Raw genomic sequence first — 17,539 nt, 5'->3', positions numbered from 1 at the left:
TTCTTTTTGCTGGGGAGAGGCGGAGCTTAGCTTTTTTTTATTTATTTAGCTGTCAGTGCAGTGTAACCAGTGTAGCCAACTTAGCGACTTAAAAAAATAAAAAACACGCCTAGCGACAAATCTAGCGCCTTTTTTGGACAAACCTTAGCCAATTTCCAAATACATTTCCATACATTTCCAGCGGGAAAGCGAGGTCTTTCTTTCCCGCTGCACTCTCACCTCTCTCTGCGTCTGCTCTGTTCAGTGAGGGGCTGAGAACCGGAGATTTAACAATGTCATGGATAACGAGACGCAGACCTTCCTCCCAATTTACATCATTCACATGTGAATTTTTTTAAAACGCAAGACGAGTGTAATGCAACATGTTAAATAGTACATGTTATTACAGCCTAGTTCTCTTGTTCAAAGTAGTTATAGTGTTCAGAAATATTTTATATCATTCATGTTCCATAACTGTCCGTTATATAGTTTTATAGAAGTCATAAAAGTTATTTTTTATAATCCTAACAGTTATGAAAAGTGATTTTAAAAAGTACAAAAGCAAAAATAAATAAATCTATCTATCTATCTAAAACGGATTATAGATCGGGTATTATATATAAAATAGATCATCATTATTTTCATTGCATTTCATTACTTCAGTGAGAGATAAGCAGAGGAAACTGTCAAAAGAAACAAAACAAGAGTAGTCAACAGGAGTAGTCCCAAATGTATTGGTGTTTATGAAATGAAAATCACGCGTGTTTCCAAGTCAGTCCAGCAGGAGGCAGTGATGAGTCTCTCTTCAGTGCACCTGCCCACAAGAGAAGTGTGATTAAGTGTAAAATCTTGTCATCGAAACTTAGTCTGTTATTGATGAACTTGTACATTGGAGTGAGTCAGTGGGAAATCGACTGACTGGATTACTATTTGAATATTTGCAGAATCGTCAGTGAAGGTCGGGGAAACCATCGGATTTCTGATCAGAACAGATCTGCGGCTGCGTAAAAAGTGCGCAATTTTCAACCGGATTGTTGTGATTGGGGAATTCACCACTGATCTCTGAAGACTGCGGGTTTGGAATGATTTATTTGGCTGGATTGAAGTGAAATATTGAGCTCAACAACGTAGTTCCTTTCGATCAAACAGGGGTTTGTCGTGTCAGGTGTAGGAGGAAAAACAAACACGACTGTAGTAATGAGAAGTAGGAAGAGAAGGTAGCGGAGCCATGGAGAGGCGGACAGGTGAGTGATGACCACAGCAGCACTTCCATAATCTCACCTGGCAGATTACAACCATGATCATTTAGACTGCTTACTGTAAATACATGTTTGATTAATAATAGTGGAAATCTCTGATTTATTTCCGTGTTTTGACGTAAGCGTCCCTGTGGGATAACCTGCTTTCCATAAACAGTCTTTGATGATTTGATTGAAGGAACAAAACAAAACAAACAGAAAAAAACAACACTACCTCATTACATCAGGACCGGAAGTGAAACAAAGAACACTGAAATAAAAAACACCACTGAATAAGAATTACAAGTTTTATTTGGAAACATTTTCTAATTAAATGAAAGTAGATGCGTTCATTAATTACCATGTAATCTGTCAGCATTAATCACAATCATGTGTAGCTTGATACTTTCTGAATATAGACTACAGTAGGATATGTCTGTATACTAAAGGTCATAAAACAATCATAAATCGATTAAAATGACATACAAGGTGTGTGTGTGTGTGTGTGTGTGTGTGTGTGTGTGTGTGTCAACAAGAAGTCACATTTTAAAACTTAAATAAATTAATAATCTCTCAAGGTGATTTTTTTTTTCTGTAACTCTGATACTTTGAAATCATTCCTTCTCATCTAATCTTCGTCATTCACAAATTAACAGCACCCCAAATTCTGAATAAACTTGGTCACATATCGATCGGAGGCTACTTAAATCAAACTGTATCGTATCGTTAATAATATCGAATCACTGCCCGGGGTTTACATCTCTACAAAACACCAGCTACATAGTGCATGTGTCTATGCATATACACTCACTGTCCAGTTTGTTTAGGAACAATTGTACACCTGCACATTCATGCATTTATGTTATCAGTTATCATGTGGCAACAGTGCAATGCAAAAAATCATGCAGATACAGGTCAAGCGCTTCAGTTAATGTTCACATCAAACATCAGAATGAAGAAAAAGTGTGATCTCTGTGACTTTAACCGTGGCATGGTGGTTGGTGCAAGATGGGCTGGTTTGAGTATTTCAGAAACTGCTGATCTCCTGGGATTTTCACACACATCAGCCTGTAGAGTTTATACAGAGGAAAATGGCCAGATTGGGTCAAGCTGCCAGGAAGGATATAGTAACTCATACAATCATTCTTTACAACTGCGGTGAGCAGAAAAACATCTCAGCATGCACAAAACATCAAACCTTGAGGTGGATGGGATACAGCAGCAGACCACATTGAGCTCCACTCCTGTCAGCCAAGAACGGGAATCTGAGGCTGTCATGGGCACAGACTCACCCAAACTGGACTGTTGTAGATCAGGGGAAAAATCTCTTTGTCTTTTTCCAGTCTTCAACTGTCCAGTTTGGGCGAGTCTGTGCCCTTGTTAGCCTCAAATTCTGGTTTTTACCTGATAGGAGTGGAACCCAATGTGGTCTTCTGCCGTTGTAGCTCATCCGCTTCAAGGTTTGATGTGTTGTGAGTTCTGAGATGCTTTTCTGCTCACTACGGTTGTAAAGAGTGATTATTTGAGTTACTATAGTCTTCCTGTCAGCTCAGACCAGTCTGCACATTCTCCTTTGATCTCGCTCATCAAAAAGGTGTTTCAGCCTGCAGACCCTCTGCACACATGATGGTTTTTGTTTTTCGCACCATTCTGTGTAAACTCTAGAGACTGATGTGTGTGAAATTTCCAGGAGATCAGCAGTTTCTGAAATACATAAAACAGCCCATCTTGCACCAACAACCATGCCATGGTTAAAGTCACAGAGATCACACTTTTTCCCTTCTTTGATGCTTGATGTGAACCTTAACTGAAACTCTTGATCTGTATCTACATGATTTTTTGCATTGTGCTGCTGCCACATAATTGGCTGATTAGATAAATGAATGACCGTACAGGTGTTTCTTAAAAAATGGACAGTGAGTGTACATGCCCTCTTTGTTTCCTCAGGGTTAATATGAATTGTTAATATTTCTAGATTTCTAATGTTTTTTTGTTTGTTAGTTTATTCCTTTCTTTCTTTCTTTTTTTTTTTAAAGGTAAACCATCTGATGTTGGGGTCAACATAGTATCATTAAGGTTTAGCCCCAGAGAGACAGACTGAATAATAGATTAAGGTGCTTGATTACAACTTACCCAAAGACTTTAACATATATAGTAGACTTATACAAGCTGTATTTGTTCTTCTGAGGTACATCCTGATTTCTGTCTTTGTATAATTTAGACAGAAAAAACTGCATGGAAAAAATGAACAGTTTTAAGCAGTTAATGATGATGTATCTTTAAAGATTTACTATAAAGGCTAGTTAAAGGTACAGTACATGCACCTTCCTAGGTAGAAGACACATACTAAAGGTAGAATGTTGTGGGTAATGGTGTTTGTTTTCTGCACTGTTCTTCTTGAGCTTCTAGTAGTCAGCTGCAGACTTATTATCTATTCATCTGTGTTCTTAGGGCCTGTAACGGGTGTGGAAAAGCCACCTTTAGCCCCTAAACCAAAGTTTGTTCCACTACAAAAAACAGTTCCCCAAGCACTTAACGTGGACTGTTCCCAACCACAAATAAACACTGAGAAATCAAAGCCATGTCTTTCTAGACTACCTACACCAGAATGGAAACCTGTTGCTATTTTCACCAGTGAGTATCAGTCAAATTTTCAAAAACAATTGGACAGCACCCAGGGTTTGCTGCATTCCCAAATTAAGTGCAAATCTGAGATCAATTCAGGTCAAGCATCAGCCAGCACTTCTCACAATATACGTGAGTTTTCAGGTGACCGACTGAAGCCAATGCAAGTAATCCATGGCCAGAGCCATGGGACTGTGAAAAACAATCTGAATCTTACAAATGGTTCAGTGGGTTCTGAAAGAAATGCAACCAGCATACCTCATGCTTCTCATGATTCTTCACCAACCAGATTGCAACCCAAATTCACAGAGTCTAACCAAGTCCTGTTAAACAACCGACAGCGTAGACACTCTGCTGATGAACAGAATGGCAATTTGTCCTCTGTTCTGCTTCCTCTTCAAAAGGCCTCACCAATCCCTGTGCAGAATAAACTAAAAAGCAGCCATGGTGGAGAACCAGAGAAGCCTGACATCACCTCACAGAAGTCAGGAGGACATGTTAAACGACAATATAAAGCTTTTACGGTGAAAGAGAATACACTAGCTGCATTTTACAAAGAAGAAAGAACTGTTACTCCCAGAAAACAGACTACACATGAGAAGAAATCCAGAAGTAGACTAGAAACCCCAAATGACAATGTGGAACTGCCGGGACATTATCCATACTGGAAAGCCCTTTCATCGCAACAAAATACAGGCCAGGCTGTGCCTAATAACACCACATCAGAAAGCACACCAAAGAAAAAATCTGGTACTACATTGAAGCCTAAAGTGAAGTCTCTGACCCACGCAGACCTGCATCAGTCAGATGGCCAGAGGAAGTCATCCTTCAAGAAGTTAAAGGAGTTTGAATTCTCAGTGAAAAAGTTGTTCTCCAAGGGAGGACAAGGTCCAGAGACAACCACAGGTAGAGATGAGCAATCTGTGGACGAGGACTGGCAGGCTACCAGGAACCAAAACAGAAGCCAAATTCAAATACCACAGTACAGAACACACCATGTCAATACCCAGTATGATCAATTTAGCATCGAGCATAGCGTGGATGGAGATGGTGTATATGAGCATTTATATGAAGACATGCCAGATAATATAAACGTTTGTATTCCAAAAAGCCCAGGAATACAGACACAACCAAAACCCCCAATTTGGCAGAGAAACTTCTACAATAAAGAAGAAAGAATGAGTGGAAAAACGCAATTTCTTGGAGAATTCAACACCAGAGTGAGACAGGACTATAATGAGAGGTGAGAAATATAAATAACAAATAAATGGAAATTCCACAGAATTACCAGTTATTCAAAAGGGTTTTACTTTAAATATTTTGTGAAAAGTCAATCTTTTTTTGCCCCCCAGGAAGGCAAATTGAAGAAACCATTTTAAGGTGGTAGATTTTATCTAGGTTTAAAATATTCCAGAAGATAGACTAGCCAAATAACTATTTAAATTTTGTATTTAACCTTTATTTCCCAAGTTTGTATTCAACAACCACCCTTGAGGATTTTGAAGAAGAAGAAATGGTTCCAACCACAACTGTCACCATACAAAGAACCCTTTTGAAACTTTTGTTTCCAAGAGTGTATAGAATCATCTCTTCTCTAATCCTGTCATTAATTCTTCTTTCAGCTAAGCTTGAACGTAAAAATAACATACACTGGTTTGATTGTGTTTTCGTTTTATTTGTGATCCTCACCACAAACCCAGTCTCTTATTGCTTGTATTTCCATAAGCCAAGTATATGATGAGATCATCTGCTCAGATGATGCATTTGAAAGGGAATTTGAAAGCAGCTCAGAAGAAGAAGACGAAGATGAAATAACAACCAGTCCAATCAAATGGAAGAATCAGGTATACGCTCTTTATATATAATTATATTGTTATACGCTCTTATTTGTAAATTTGCTAACAGTTGTTTTTATCTTGAAAAGTTCATTCTGACATTCTGTTTTTAGGACTCCAAGAGGACTAAGTTGTCTCACATCGCTAAAGAGATCGTGAGTTCGGAGAAAGTGTGAGTCTGCCTGCTTAATGGTCCTGCACCTCATTCACACGAATACGTTTATACTTTACTAATTTGTTTCATTATTTTTCTTGTCAGGTTTGTGGGTGTGTTGAAGCTTCTCCATATTGTGAGTGTCTGTCATACCCAGTCATGAATATATTCCTTGTGACATTCATGTGTATTTTTCTATATAACGTGTTGTGATTATTCTTAATCTAGTCATGGTTATGTAAGTCTAACACTATTCCACTTTATGGTAAATCTGAATACTTAATGATCACAGGGTCTGTAATCCTCTCTGTCAACTTGGTCAAAGCACAAAACACTTCACTCTGGGGGAAAACCTCTCTTATGAGCAAATATTTTGCCAGCAGATTATTACAGTCAGGAAAATACTACAAAAGCTATGTGTGAAATCTCTTTCACCAGTAAAGCTACAATTATGTATCTCTGGCACCAAGCCTGTCTTGAAACTACAGAAATGCCATCCACACCTACTTTAATACATACAGTAGAGGAAGAAATGGAAATACTTGACTTTAAGGGTATTCTTTTACAGGTTCAAAATCCTTTCCAATCCACAGAAACATAACTAAAAAATGCTTATTAAAAGCTATAAATCCCTGATTGATAATTCCCAGTATATAGCCCTTGGTGAGTTTACAGACGATCCAAATGAAGCTTTTCTAAGTTTCAAGAACTAAGGTTTTTTTTTCATGTATTAATTAGATTTATTAGATTAAGTGTTTATCTAATTATGTAAATATCCATTTGCCTGAATACCACACTCAGTAAAGCTGGCAGCAAAAAGCAATGATACAAACACATGCTGTGTTTAGCAATCACTGTTAAAAAATAACATTAAATAATATAAGCTCAATGTGAAAGCCCATCCAAATGTGGATAAAGTTCCACTTTATGATAGATTTTATTGGTGTATTTTTATTCTGTTTTATAACTCCATGTGGTAAAATTCTTGGATTGTAGACATAGCCTTTTAAAATCGTAATCATGAAATGAAACTAGCTATAGATAGGATGTATTTGGTACTTTCCACTACAACATGTTTTCCATTATCCATGTTGGTGAATTCAGAAATAGTCCTGTGGTCAGCATTGAAGATACTTTTATATTAGTTATAATATTTCGGAAGAATATGTGTGAACGACCTTTCACAAATTTTATCATTTTGAAATTGTCTACTACTTTTTTCAGTTCTGTAAAGCATATGTTTTTCTTTTGTGTGTATGTCAGTCACAAGTAAGGTTACAGTCCTTTAAAGTTACACCTTAAAAGTGAAAATCACATTTAAAGATTCCTCTCCAGCACATTTTGACAGCTATTATCTGATTACATACTAAACTGATGAGGTTAATATCATTTCACTTTGGCATGAACTCTCCACCAACATGCCTGACATTCAGTGTGGGGGGGAAAGACACACAGCAAGGTTTTAAACATCTTCAGGACTGATTGACTGCATTTTCCACCGCGTCTCTTATCTTTTTAGGATGATAACATAGACAAGATTAAAACGTAAATAATAATAGTTCCAGGTTATTGGGTTCAGGATGACTGACTGCATAAATTTGGTATGCCAATGTATGATATCGGCAGAAAATCCCATTTTTTTAGTTGTTTTGTTTGCCAGAATTCATCCACAGCAACAATTAATGGGTTTTCTTAGGCAACCATACATATAGAAGTATAAGAACAAATTGGAGCAGGACTTTGCAAATATGCAAAATAACACCAAACAGGCTTTTCAGCGAGTCAGGTCTCTTACTGTACAAGCCGTTAAACAGACTGTCTCTGTACCAGATCCCACCATCTTTGCTGCTAATCTTCAGAATTTCTATGCCCGTTTTGATACCTCTGATTTTTCAGCAGAGTGTGATAGCCTTTTGGATTCTTTGCCTTCTCAAGAGCTGGATTATGAGTCCCTTCTAACTAAGCAGGATGTCTATTTCCAGCTTATTAAGTGCAAACTGAATAAGGCTCCCGGGCCAGATGGAATTCCAGGTCGGGTTTTGAAAAACTGCGCTCTGGAATTAACCCCCATTCTTCATTCTCTTTTTCTTCCATCACTTTGTACTTCAACAATACCAGTCACATGGAAAACATCAGTTGTTATTCCTGTTCCCAAAAAACCTCATCCAACAGAGTTAAATCATTACAGGCCGGTATCATTAACTTCAATCATAATGAAATGCTTTTAGAAAATGGTTCAAAACATTATGCTTCCATATGTTTCACCCTTTTTGGATTGCCATCAAATTGCATATAAACAGAAGAGAGGTACAGAGGATGCAGTGGCTTGTCTCTTGCACTGTCTACTTCAGCACCTGGATATTCCTGGAAACTATGCCAGACTTTTTTTCATTGACTTTAGCTCCGCCTTTAACTCAATTCAGCGTCATCAGGTAATCAGGAAACTACAGTGTCTGCAAGTCCCATCACCACTAGTACACTGGATTTATAATTTCCTTTTTAATAGACCACAAGTGGTAAAGGTGGACAATGCATTATTGCCCATTATTGTTCTCAACACTTGTACCCCTCAGGGGTGTGTACTTAGTCCACTTCTTTATATTATCTATACAAATGACTGTCAGAGTCCAGTCACCACCACTCATTACTTTAAATATGCAGATGATACTGCCATTCTTGCATTGCTTAATAAGGACAGTGATTCTTTTTTGGACTATCAACGCTCCATAGCACATTTTAGTACATGATGTGATGATAACTTTCTCCACCTTAATATCGAAAAGACTAAGGAACTGGTTTTTAGCTCTTCCAAAACACTGACCCATCCTTCCAGTATTACCATTAACAGAGAGATGGTTGAAAGGGTGGAGCATTTCAGATATCTGGGCATTACATTGGATAAACATCTCAACTTCAATCAGCACACTCTAGGTATTTACAAGTGCTGTCAACAGAGACTCACAGTTATTCATAAACTTAAATATCTGTCTATTCAGCCTAGTTTGCTTCTTCTTCTGTATCGAAGTATTATTGAACTGGTTCTTATGTATGGTGCCATTTGTTTTTTCCATATGCTAACAGTAACCAATAAGAACAAACTCTTGAAAATAACTAATTTAGTGAGGAAAAATTATTGGTATTCCCACCCCCAATTTATCGGATTGTGTCAGTTCATATACGGTCCGGAAGGCACATAAAATTGTAAATGATCCAAACCACCCACTTTATCAATATTTCAACCCCCTTCCTTCTGGCCGCAGTTATAGACTACACATGTGCAGAAAGGCCAGCTATGGTAGGAGTTTTGTTCCTATGGCTATACGAGCGTTAAACACATAGGTACTCGGCCAGTGTGATGCCAGATGCATTTGTTGTATGATGATCCTGATGTTTTTCTTTTTGTCCCCTTCTCCCCTCTATGCCTGTGATTGTTTATGATGGTTTATATGTATGATGTTATGTTTTTGCTTTTCTACGCACCCATGGTGGAAACAAATTTCCTCTTTGAGGACCAATAAAGCTATCTATCTATCTATGTATATACTGTGTAAAAGCATTCACCTTCCTGTGTTGTTTTCCCATGTGTTGTTTTGGTTTAATGTGTGTCTGTTGTCCAGAATTTTCGGGATGCTGTGATGAAGGCCTCCTTGCAGGCTGGGAAGCCTGTGATTGATGAGAAGAACCTCAATCAGATCCTGTTTTCACTACCACAGCTCTATGAGCTCAACCAGGATTTACTGAGGGAGCTGGAGGAACGTATGGCACACTGGTATGAAAACTGACCCATCTTTTTTCTCAGATTCCAAACAATTACAATCTTCATTCTACTGGAATTAGATAAATTGGGTCTTATTGTGATATCACACTTTACTGTAATGATTAAATGATTACAGTGCAGTTAGTCATCATTATAGTCTTAACACAAAACAACAGCCACATTCTACGTGCTAAAACATTTCATTGACTTGCTTCCTTGATGAATCAGGAATGAGCATTCCGGCATAGCAGATATCTTTTTAAAGAAAGGGCCATACCTGAAAATGTACTCTAGCTACATCTACGAGTTTGACAAGAATGTGGCTCTACTGGAGGAGCAGTGCAAGAAGAGCCCGGCTTTTGCAAAGGTCGTTCAGGAATTTGAGGTAATGACACCAACACAACCTGTTCTCCCTCCTAACACACAAACCTCAGTTGCTAAATTACCATTTGTGTCTTTCGTTTTAAGTGTGAGTGTTGTTGAGTGTTCTACCATGCATGTGTGGGTGGGTGAATATTTCTCTTCGCTATGATATGTAGTGCACATGCTATTTATTAAAGAATGAAACGCCATAGAATGTCTGCATTCCGTGTGTGTGACTACTCCGTCTTTACTGCTGTCTGTCTGTCTCTTTCTAATACAGAGCAGTCCATGCTGTGCTAATCTCGCCCTGAAACACTACATGTTGAAGCCCATTCAGAGACTCCCCCAGTATCAGCTCCTTCTCACAGGTTAGAGATGCCATTTATTAATTCACTTCAAATTCAGTTAAGTAAGTATTGTGACTTCTGATTTCTACACTATGAATCCTGTCAGTAATCAATACATCCAGACAAACAACACGGATTCTTTTGAAAATCTAATATAAAAAATGATGGACGTGTTTCCCTCATAGCACCAACCTGCATATATACTGAGGTTTGTGTCCCTGATTCTTAGGTTTAAATCCTTTAGAGCAGAGGTGTCAAGCTCAAATTCAGACACATCAGCATGTTTGTAAGTTTTTGAAGGGCCATGATCTAAAGTATACATTTTGAGCATATTTTCTATTCTTCTGATACACCAGTACACCAGTAATCCCGTAGTCACCAGTAGTCCAATTCTGAAAGCAGAATTGGACATTACTAGGAAGAAGGCCTAACGGATACTATTCAACGGTATGCATTATTAGATCTAGGTCTGTTTTCCAAGTATTGAAAATACATTATGGTGAGAAAGTTTTAAGAAGAATTTACACATGTGGCCCTCTGCTAACAATATTTAATTCCTTAGTCTCCAAATTTCTCTTGTCCTCAACTTATTTTCAACATATTTGTATGTCTCAATACACTGTTTTACACATTTCAGGATTTGGAGTCAATCACTGAGCCACACTAAGGCCAACACCTGACATATTTCTGATTCATTTTTGTGAATATTGTGAAAATATTGTTGATACTATGAAAATGTTGAGTATTAAGTACTATGAGCTGTTTCAATATTATTTTTTGCAGGTTTGCATGGTTTGAATTAAATGAATCAGAGCTGTGTTTGGCCCACAGGGCCTTGAGTTTGACACTACCATGCATAAATACATGAATTTGTATAAATCTGTTGAAGATGGAAACATGCTTCTTGTGAGCTAATGATATGAGAAATACCACCCTTATTTTTTTTAATGACCATATTATAGTGTTATTTTAATTTTTTCCTTAGACTATTTTGAGAATCTTGATGAAGACTCTCCAGATTACAAAGATGCACAAGGTGAGAAATGTTTTCTATATTGCACCATGATGAAATCAATTAGTCTGGCACAAAAATGCTAGGATTAACATTCTCATGGGTCATATGACCAAAACTAAAATAAATCAGGTCACTAAGCTTGTTAGCTCTAGATAACAAATTTTCTACCTTCTTTCAGCTACACTCAGTATAGTAAAGGAAGTGGCAAACCATGCCAATGAAACCATGAAGCGAGGGGTAAGACTGTGATTACTACAAATTACTAAAATAATTTATTTGAAGTATTATGCCTCTCATTCTTTCATAATCAGTTGTAAGATGAGAGTATAAATAGGAAGTTCTTCTTTCTGACAGGATAACTTCCAGAAACTGATGCAAGTCCAGTGCAGCCTGATTGGATACCATGAAATTGTGAAGCCGGGCAGGGTAAATACCATCCTGTAGCTCTGTAGGGAAGTACTGCTTGCAGCCATTATCATGTAAATGAGTGCCAGAATCTGTATGTGTTTGTGTGCCTTTGTATAAAAAACAAAATTAAGGTTTGAAAATGCATGCTACAAAGCCTTGATTTGGCTGAAGTTTGAGATGACTATAAGGTTAAAGGGCTTTTGCAGTTACAGTATTTAATTATTAAAGCTTTAACAAATTCATTTTCTACAAAAAATGATGGTTGTTTTTATTCTTTTCAGGTCTTATTGAAAGAGGGTATCTTGCTGAAATTATCTAGGAAAGTTATGCAACCTCGAATGTTCTTCTTAGTAAGTGGCTTCTTAGTCATTTTAATTTTAAATAATTGAGTATTTTACTTATTCATCTAGAAGTTGTAGGGTTAAATCTATAGTAGTTTTTGTATTAAGTAGATTGTTTTGCATGTAATACAGTCAGCAACAGAATTATTGGCCCTTGGTAAAAATGAGTCTTGTAGATTATCTTGTGGACTTCTAAGTCTTGTTGACGCTCCTCTTCCGATAGTCATGTCAAAAGCCTGATTCTTTGGTCACTAAACCATTTTTGCATGGATTTTTACATGTTTTGGATCATTGTCCTGCTGGAACACCCAACCATGACACATTTGTAACGTCTTTGCACAGGCAACCAATGAAGTCCATGATACCATGTACTATGCTAACAAGGTTTCCACAGCCTTTTAAAGAAAAACAGTAAAATCAAGTGGCTTTATTGTCATTTCAACCATTTACAGCTAGTACAGTACATAGTAAATTAAAATGACATTCATCCAGGACCATGGTGCTACATAAAATGACACAGGACTACAAGAGACTACATTACATTACGTTTATTGCATTTTGGCAGACTCTCTTATCCAGAGCGACGTTCATTTATCTCATTTATACATCTGAGCAGTTGAGGGTTAAGGGCCTTGCTCAAGGGCCCAACAGTGGTAGCTTGGCAGTGCTGGGGTTTGAACTCACGGCCTTCTGAGCAGTAGACCAACGTCTTAAACCATGTAGCCCAGAACGAAATAAGACCTACACAATTCTACATAAAGTGTACTTGCAAAACATGTGCAAATAGCACAAGACAGTACAGTAACTACTAAACCAGGACAATCGGCACAGTAAGACACAGTGTAGCGCCAACCAGTACACCTTAATAGACCCACAATATCACAGATCCTCCAGCATTCTTAACAGTGGGGATTAAGTTCTCTTCTGTATAACCATCTTTATGTTTTACACCAAATCCACATTGAATATTTGTTGCCAGAAAACTCTATTTGTGTCTCATTTCACCTTACAGCCTGAGTCCAGTCATGTCTGGCAAACTCCAAGAGTTTACAATTGTTGTTAGATGAAAGCAAATGCTTTCTTCTGGCACTCCTTCCAAATATTTTGTTTGCATAGAGGCACTGTTTAATTGTAAATTTGGAGAATTGGTGACTCCAAAATGGTGCCATGTTCTAACTGTGAATCCTGGAGAAAATTCTGCGTCTTTAATCATTGTGCATTCCTCACTGTGCATGCAGGCAGATTACACTTTCATCTTCTTCCAATTAGATTCATTACAGCCAGTGTTTTAAACTTCTTAATTATTGCCATAATAGGGTATTTTTGGGTGTGTAGTTATTTTCTATAGTCATTTCCTGTTTTAGCAAGGTCAACCTACTTTTCTCTAATTTTCCCCATGTTGATGAATTACTAAGGGAATTAGGTCTCTGTATCACCTCATATTTATTCCTCAGTGAAACAGGAAGTTCTTAAGCGTTCCTTAACTCTGAGATGAACTAAAAAATGTAAAGTAAAAATGAGATCATTACATTTCATTTCTAGGAATGCTAATAATTGTGACATGACATTTAAAAAATATTTTAGCTTAATTAAAGGTTAGATGCAATATTTATAATATTTTCAGTGTGAGATTAAGCTATCAATCGCGTTATTCCATAACCTTTTTACTCATCTTTATCAAGGGTGGCAATAATTATACATCTGACTTTCTATGTGTAATTCATGTAATTATACATTTCTACATTAGTACCCATTTTTAATTTACGGCTCCTGCCAGAACTTTAAATGTCTTTATACTTTGGATTGCTGATGCTCAGTATGAAGTAGCTTTAAAATAACAGTTGTTAATGCTAATATTTTTCTTCTTTTTGGCCAGTTCAATGACGCACTGATGAACAGTACACCCCTCCAGTCAGGCCAATACAAGCTGAACAATGAGCTCTCTTTGTCTGGAATGAAGGTGAGCCATAGTCTTTTTCTATAGCACCTCCATCTGGTGCTTTCTTCTAGAGCTTGTATTTGAATTTGTTGTATGTTTGACTTTTTAGGTCAGTAAGCCAAGTCAAGAAGGATATCAGAATGAGCTGAACCTCGAAAGTGTCGAACGTTCTTTTATTCTGTCTGCCAGGTGAGTATTTAGGTTAACATTCAAACAGCTAGGACCACAGTGAATTTTTGTGAATAGTACTCTGTGGTGTTTATAAGGTCAGTTTAAGAGCACATTGCTGATGTGCAGTGGAGAACAAAGGCAAATTGGTGTGTGTTCTACATTTGCATTCCTGTAGAAGTGAGCGCCCTTGTTTGTCTATCTCTATCCCTGTTCTTCCCACCTTTTCAGTTCTCCTGCAAGTCGAGACGAGTGGCTTGAGGCAATTTCCAATGCTATTGAAGATTACACCAAGAAAATGACCACATTTCTCCCCTCAAGCAAAGGTCCTGAAGAGGTACTCACTGACTCATGGTATTTTAATCCCATGTCTTTTAAAGGTACACTCTGGCCAAAGTCAAAAGACGTAACCATCAATACGTCTGTCGCAAGTTTGCTGTCTCTGGTATTAGATTTCAATAGATTACAATAGCAGGTAATGTGATGCTGGTAGTGTTTTATGTTGATTGGCCAACATGGATAACTCAAAATGGGTTGTTTAAATAGCTCTCCACTCCAGGGAGGGATCAGTGGAGATTCCCTGATGACATCTCTTGATGGGGAAAAGAATTTGGAAGGACAATAACTGTTTTGGGGCTGAATTTTGGTGGTTCCACATCCACTGGAATAAAGGAAAGCACTACATTACTAAAGATAGTTGATGTATTTATTATCCCTTTGATCAGTAGCTAGCAGATCATGGTGAAGATACCCATTGGGTGTATGACATGTTTGCATAACGCATGCTGGTATTTTAGTGTCAACTGATTGATGGGCAAAACCATAACAATGATGCAAAGCTGTCAATTCTTTTGCATTATAAAATTACCTACAGCATAAGTGAGTGTGTGACATGAGACCCATTTAAATCAGTGGTTCTCAAACTGGGGGCCGCCACATGGTGCCAGGTGGTGCCGTGTAAGTAAGAGTAATGTGGGCATTACCTAAACCGGGAGTTTGTTTTGTTTTTCTTTTCTTTTTCTTAAATAGAGATGTGTGCAAGATGGGACTTTTTAATCCCGCCCATGCAGTTATTATTTTTGTTTGTACCCACAATATTATGGGTATAATATGGGAATAATATGTTCCCAAAATCATCATCAAAAGCAAGAGCTTGCTCGTATGAAACTCTCGCATGTGCGTTTGTTGCCCTAGTCTAAACCAGATGCCCTGTTAACACAGACAAACTAACTAAAGACAATAATGTGCCTCCTATTCGTATCTGTATTTTTTTCAATTTAGTACACATTGTCTGTTCACTCTGAATCATTATTAACACGCACTAATAATATCTTAACACATAGAATTAGGGTTTTCCTTGTTAATTATTTAAAACGCAGGATCCTTGATGTATTTCTTGCAGGGAGACAGAGACAGCTTGGACAGTGCAGCCCAGCTCGGAACCAAGGCCCCTATCTGGATCCCGGACCTGCGGGCCACCATGTGTATGATCTGCACCTGCGAGTTCACTCTGACCTGGAGGAGGCATCACTGCAGAGCCTGTGGAAGGGTGTGTCGATGCTTAACAAACTGGATTTACTGGATTTACAGGATTTCTGCTGATTTTGAACAAAGTAAAGGTGGATTTCTGGTGTGTGTGTGTGTGTGTGTGTGTGTGTGTGTGTGTGTGTGTGTGTGTGTGTGTGTGTGTGTTTACTAGGTGGTATGTCAGGCCTGCTCGGTCAATAAGCATCCTCTGGAGTATCTGAAGAATCGACCTGCACGTGTGTGTGATCAGTGCTTTGAGATTCTACAGCATAACAGCTCAGGTCTGACACCTGGCCGTCTATTTATAGTGCAAAAATAATAAGTATTCAGAAAATCTCTGCTTAACAACTGAATTCATTATTTCCTTTCACTGACGGTCTGTTTTTGTCACTTGTCCACTTAAAAGGTAACCAGGCACTAGGTAGTGCTTTTATTTCCCCAAATTCCAAATCGTTTCACTTTAGAAAGCAGAAGAAGATCCCAGCAGCCCTGAAAGAGGTATAAAAGCTGGGGAAGTGCATCCCAGCACCTTTTTTAATTTGTATGACTTATTTTAGTTTCCTCTTTTTAAATATTGTAACAATTTTAATATTGTAAGTCTTTAACTCATGATGTTATTCGTTGGAAGCACTTATTTGTTTACTTTTTTGTTTACATTTCTTCACTCACACATATGCAATCATTTTGCAGGTCTCAGCAAACACAGATGGCTCATCCATGAGCGGTTATCTGGACAGAATGAAGTCCAATAAGAGACAATGGAAGAGGCTCTGGTTTGTCATCAAGGATAAAGTGCTGTACACTTATGCTGCCAGTGAGGTAGGAGAAAAGCACCCAAGAGGATTCCAGATGTGTGTTTGTGACTGTCAAGAATATAATTTGTTGGATTCCAGTGTTTCTACAGTGCAGATTTCCACCATACGAATGTGCAGACAGCCATGGTCGGAAGGATTTAGACGTAGTTGTATTTCATGAAGATGCTGTGGATGGCTTTAAAGACTGAAATATTACTGAGGATCCAGTTTGCAATTGGTGATAAACAGATATGGGGGAAAAAAACATGCCAACTGCTAAAATCCATAAAAAAGTTGGAATCAATACCACAGCTATCTTTATTCATTCATCTTCAGTAACTGCTTTATTCTGGCCAGGGTTTCAATGGATCCAGGGCATTATTGCAACACTAGCTAATCAAGCATGTCTGTGAACTCATGTACAGTATAGGGCAGTTAGTGATTCCTTCAACTGCTATATAAGCAGCAGTTGAAAAGATGTGGCTTCAGCTGTTGTATGAGAAATAGCTACTGGGGCTAAAATAGCTTTGTTTTTTTTTTAAATATTATTTTTATCCATATTCATTATACTTGTCTTCTGCTCATGCAGGACGTAGCAGCTTTAGAAAGCCTGCCTCTCCTCGGCTTCTCTCTCACGGAAGACGATCCGGTATCAGCTCAGCAGTTTCAGCTTTACCACAAAGACAAGATCTTCTACATCTTTAGGACTGAGGACCCCCATATCTACAACAGGTCCATCTACATCCTGAATTGTTCCATGAAAATCACTAATTTATTTATATCAGACCTTTAATTACTACACAGTTTGTGACTTACATTTTTATTTATTTCACAGGTGGGTCAAAGCTTTCTGTGAAGCCATGGTTCTTTAGCCTCCACCACTGCTAACACTTACACGGATCCATCAAACTGTTCCAGTGGCAAATCACAGACATCACACTAAATATATATATGTATATATAAATGGTAAATGGTGCACTTATATAGCGCTTTTATCCAAAGCACTTTACACTGTGTCTCATTCACCCATTCACACACACTCACACACC

General features: G+C 37.9%; 1 protein-coding gene across 1 annotated transcript; it reads left to right on the top strand.

Moving 5' to 3' along the window:
• Positions 1 to 670: 670 nt before the first annotated feature.
• LOC128611528 (FYVE, RhoGEF and PH domain-containing protein 6) lies at positions 671 to 17,528 on the top strand. The gene is made up of 21 exons (XM_053631102.1): positions 671 to 1,223; positions 3,669 to 5,085; positions 5,569 to 5,686; positions 5,791 to 5,849; positions 5,937 to 5,967; positions 9,449 to 9,600; positions 9,817 to 9,973; positions 10,232 to 10,319; positions 11,284 to 11,334; positions 11,492 to 11,550; positions 11,668 to 11,739; positions 12,003 to 12,071; positions 13,939 to 14,022; positions 14,111 to 14,190; positions 14,401 to 14,506; positions 15,572 to 15,718; positions 15,869 to 15,977; positions 16,103 to 16,194; positions 16,387 to 16,515; positions 17,080 to 17,222; positions 17,326 to 17,528. The coding sequence occupies exons 1-21, from the start codon at positions 1,208 to 1,210 to the stop codon at positions 17,360 to 17,362; spliced, it is 3,216 nt and encodes a 1,071-aa protein (XP_053487077.1). The 5' UTR covers positions 671 to 1,207; the 3' UTR covers positions 17,363 to 17,528.
• The last annotated feature ends 11 nt before the right edge of the window (positions 17,529 to 17,539 follow it).

The sequence above is a fragment of the Ictalurus furcatus genome, chromosome 8 (assembly GCF_023375685.1).
Source record: "Ictalurus furcatus strain D&B chromosome 8, Billie_1.0, whole genome shotgun sequence".
In the NCBI taxonomy this organism is placed as follows: domain Eukaryota; kingdom Metazoa; phylum Chordata; class Actinopteri; order Siluriformes; family Ictaluridae; genus Ictalurus; species Ictalurus furcatus.
This window is presented reverse-complemented; position numbering and strand designations above follow the sequence as displayed.

Excerpts from the sequence above, each read along its gene's own strand:
- LOC128611528 (XM_053631102.1), top strand. Across the intron at positions 16,516-17,079 it reads ACACTTATGCTGCCAGTGAG|GACGTAGCAGCTTTAGAAAG; the intron begins GTAGGAGAAAAG and ends CTGCTCATGCAG. Across the intron at positions 17,223-17,325 it reads GACCCCCATATCTACAACAG|GTGGGTCAAAGCTTTCTGTG; the intron begins GTCCATCTACAT and ends TTTATTTCACAG.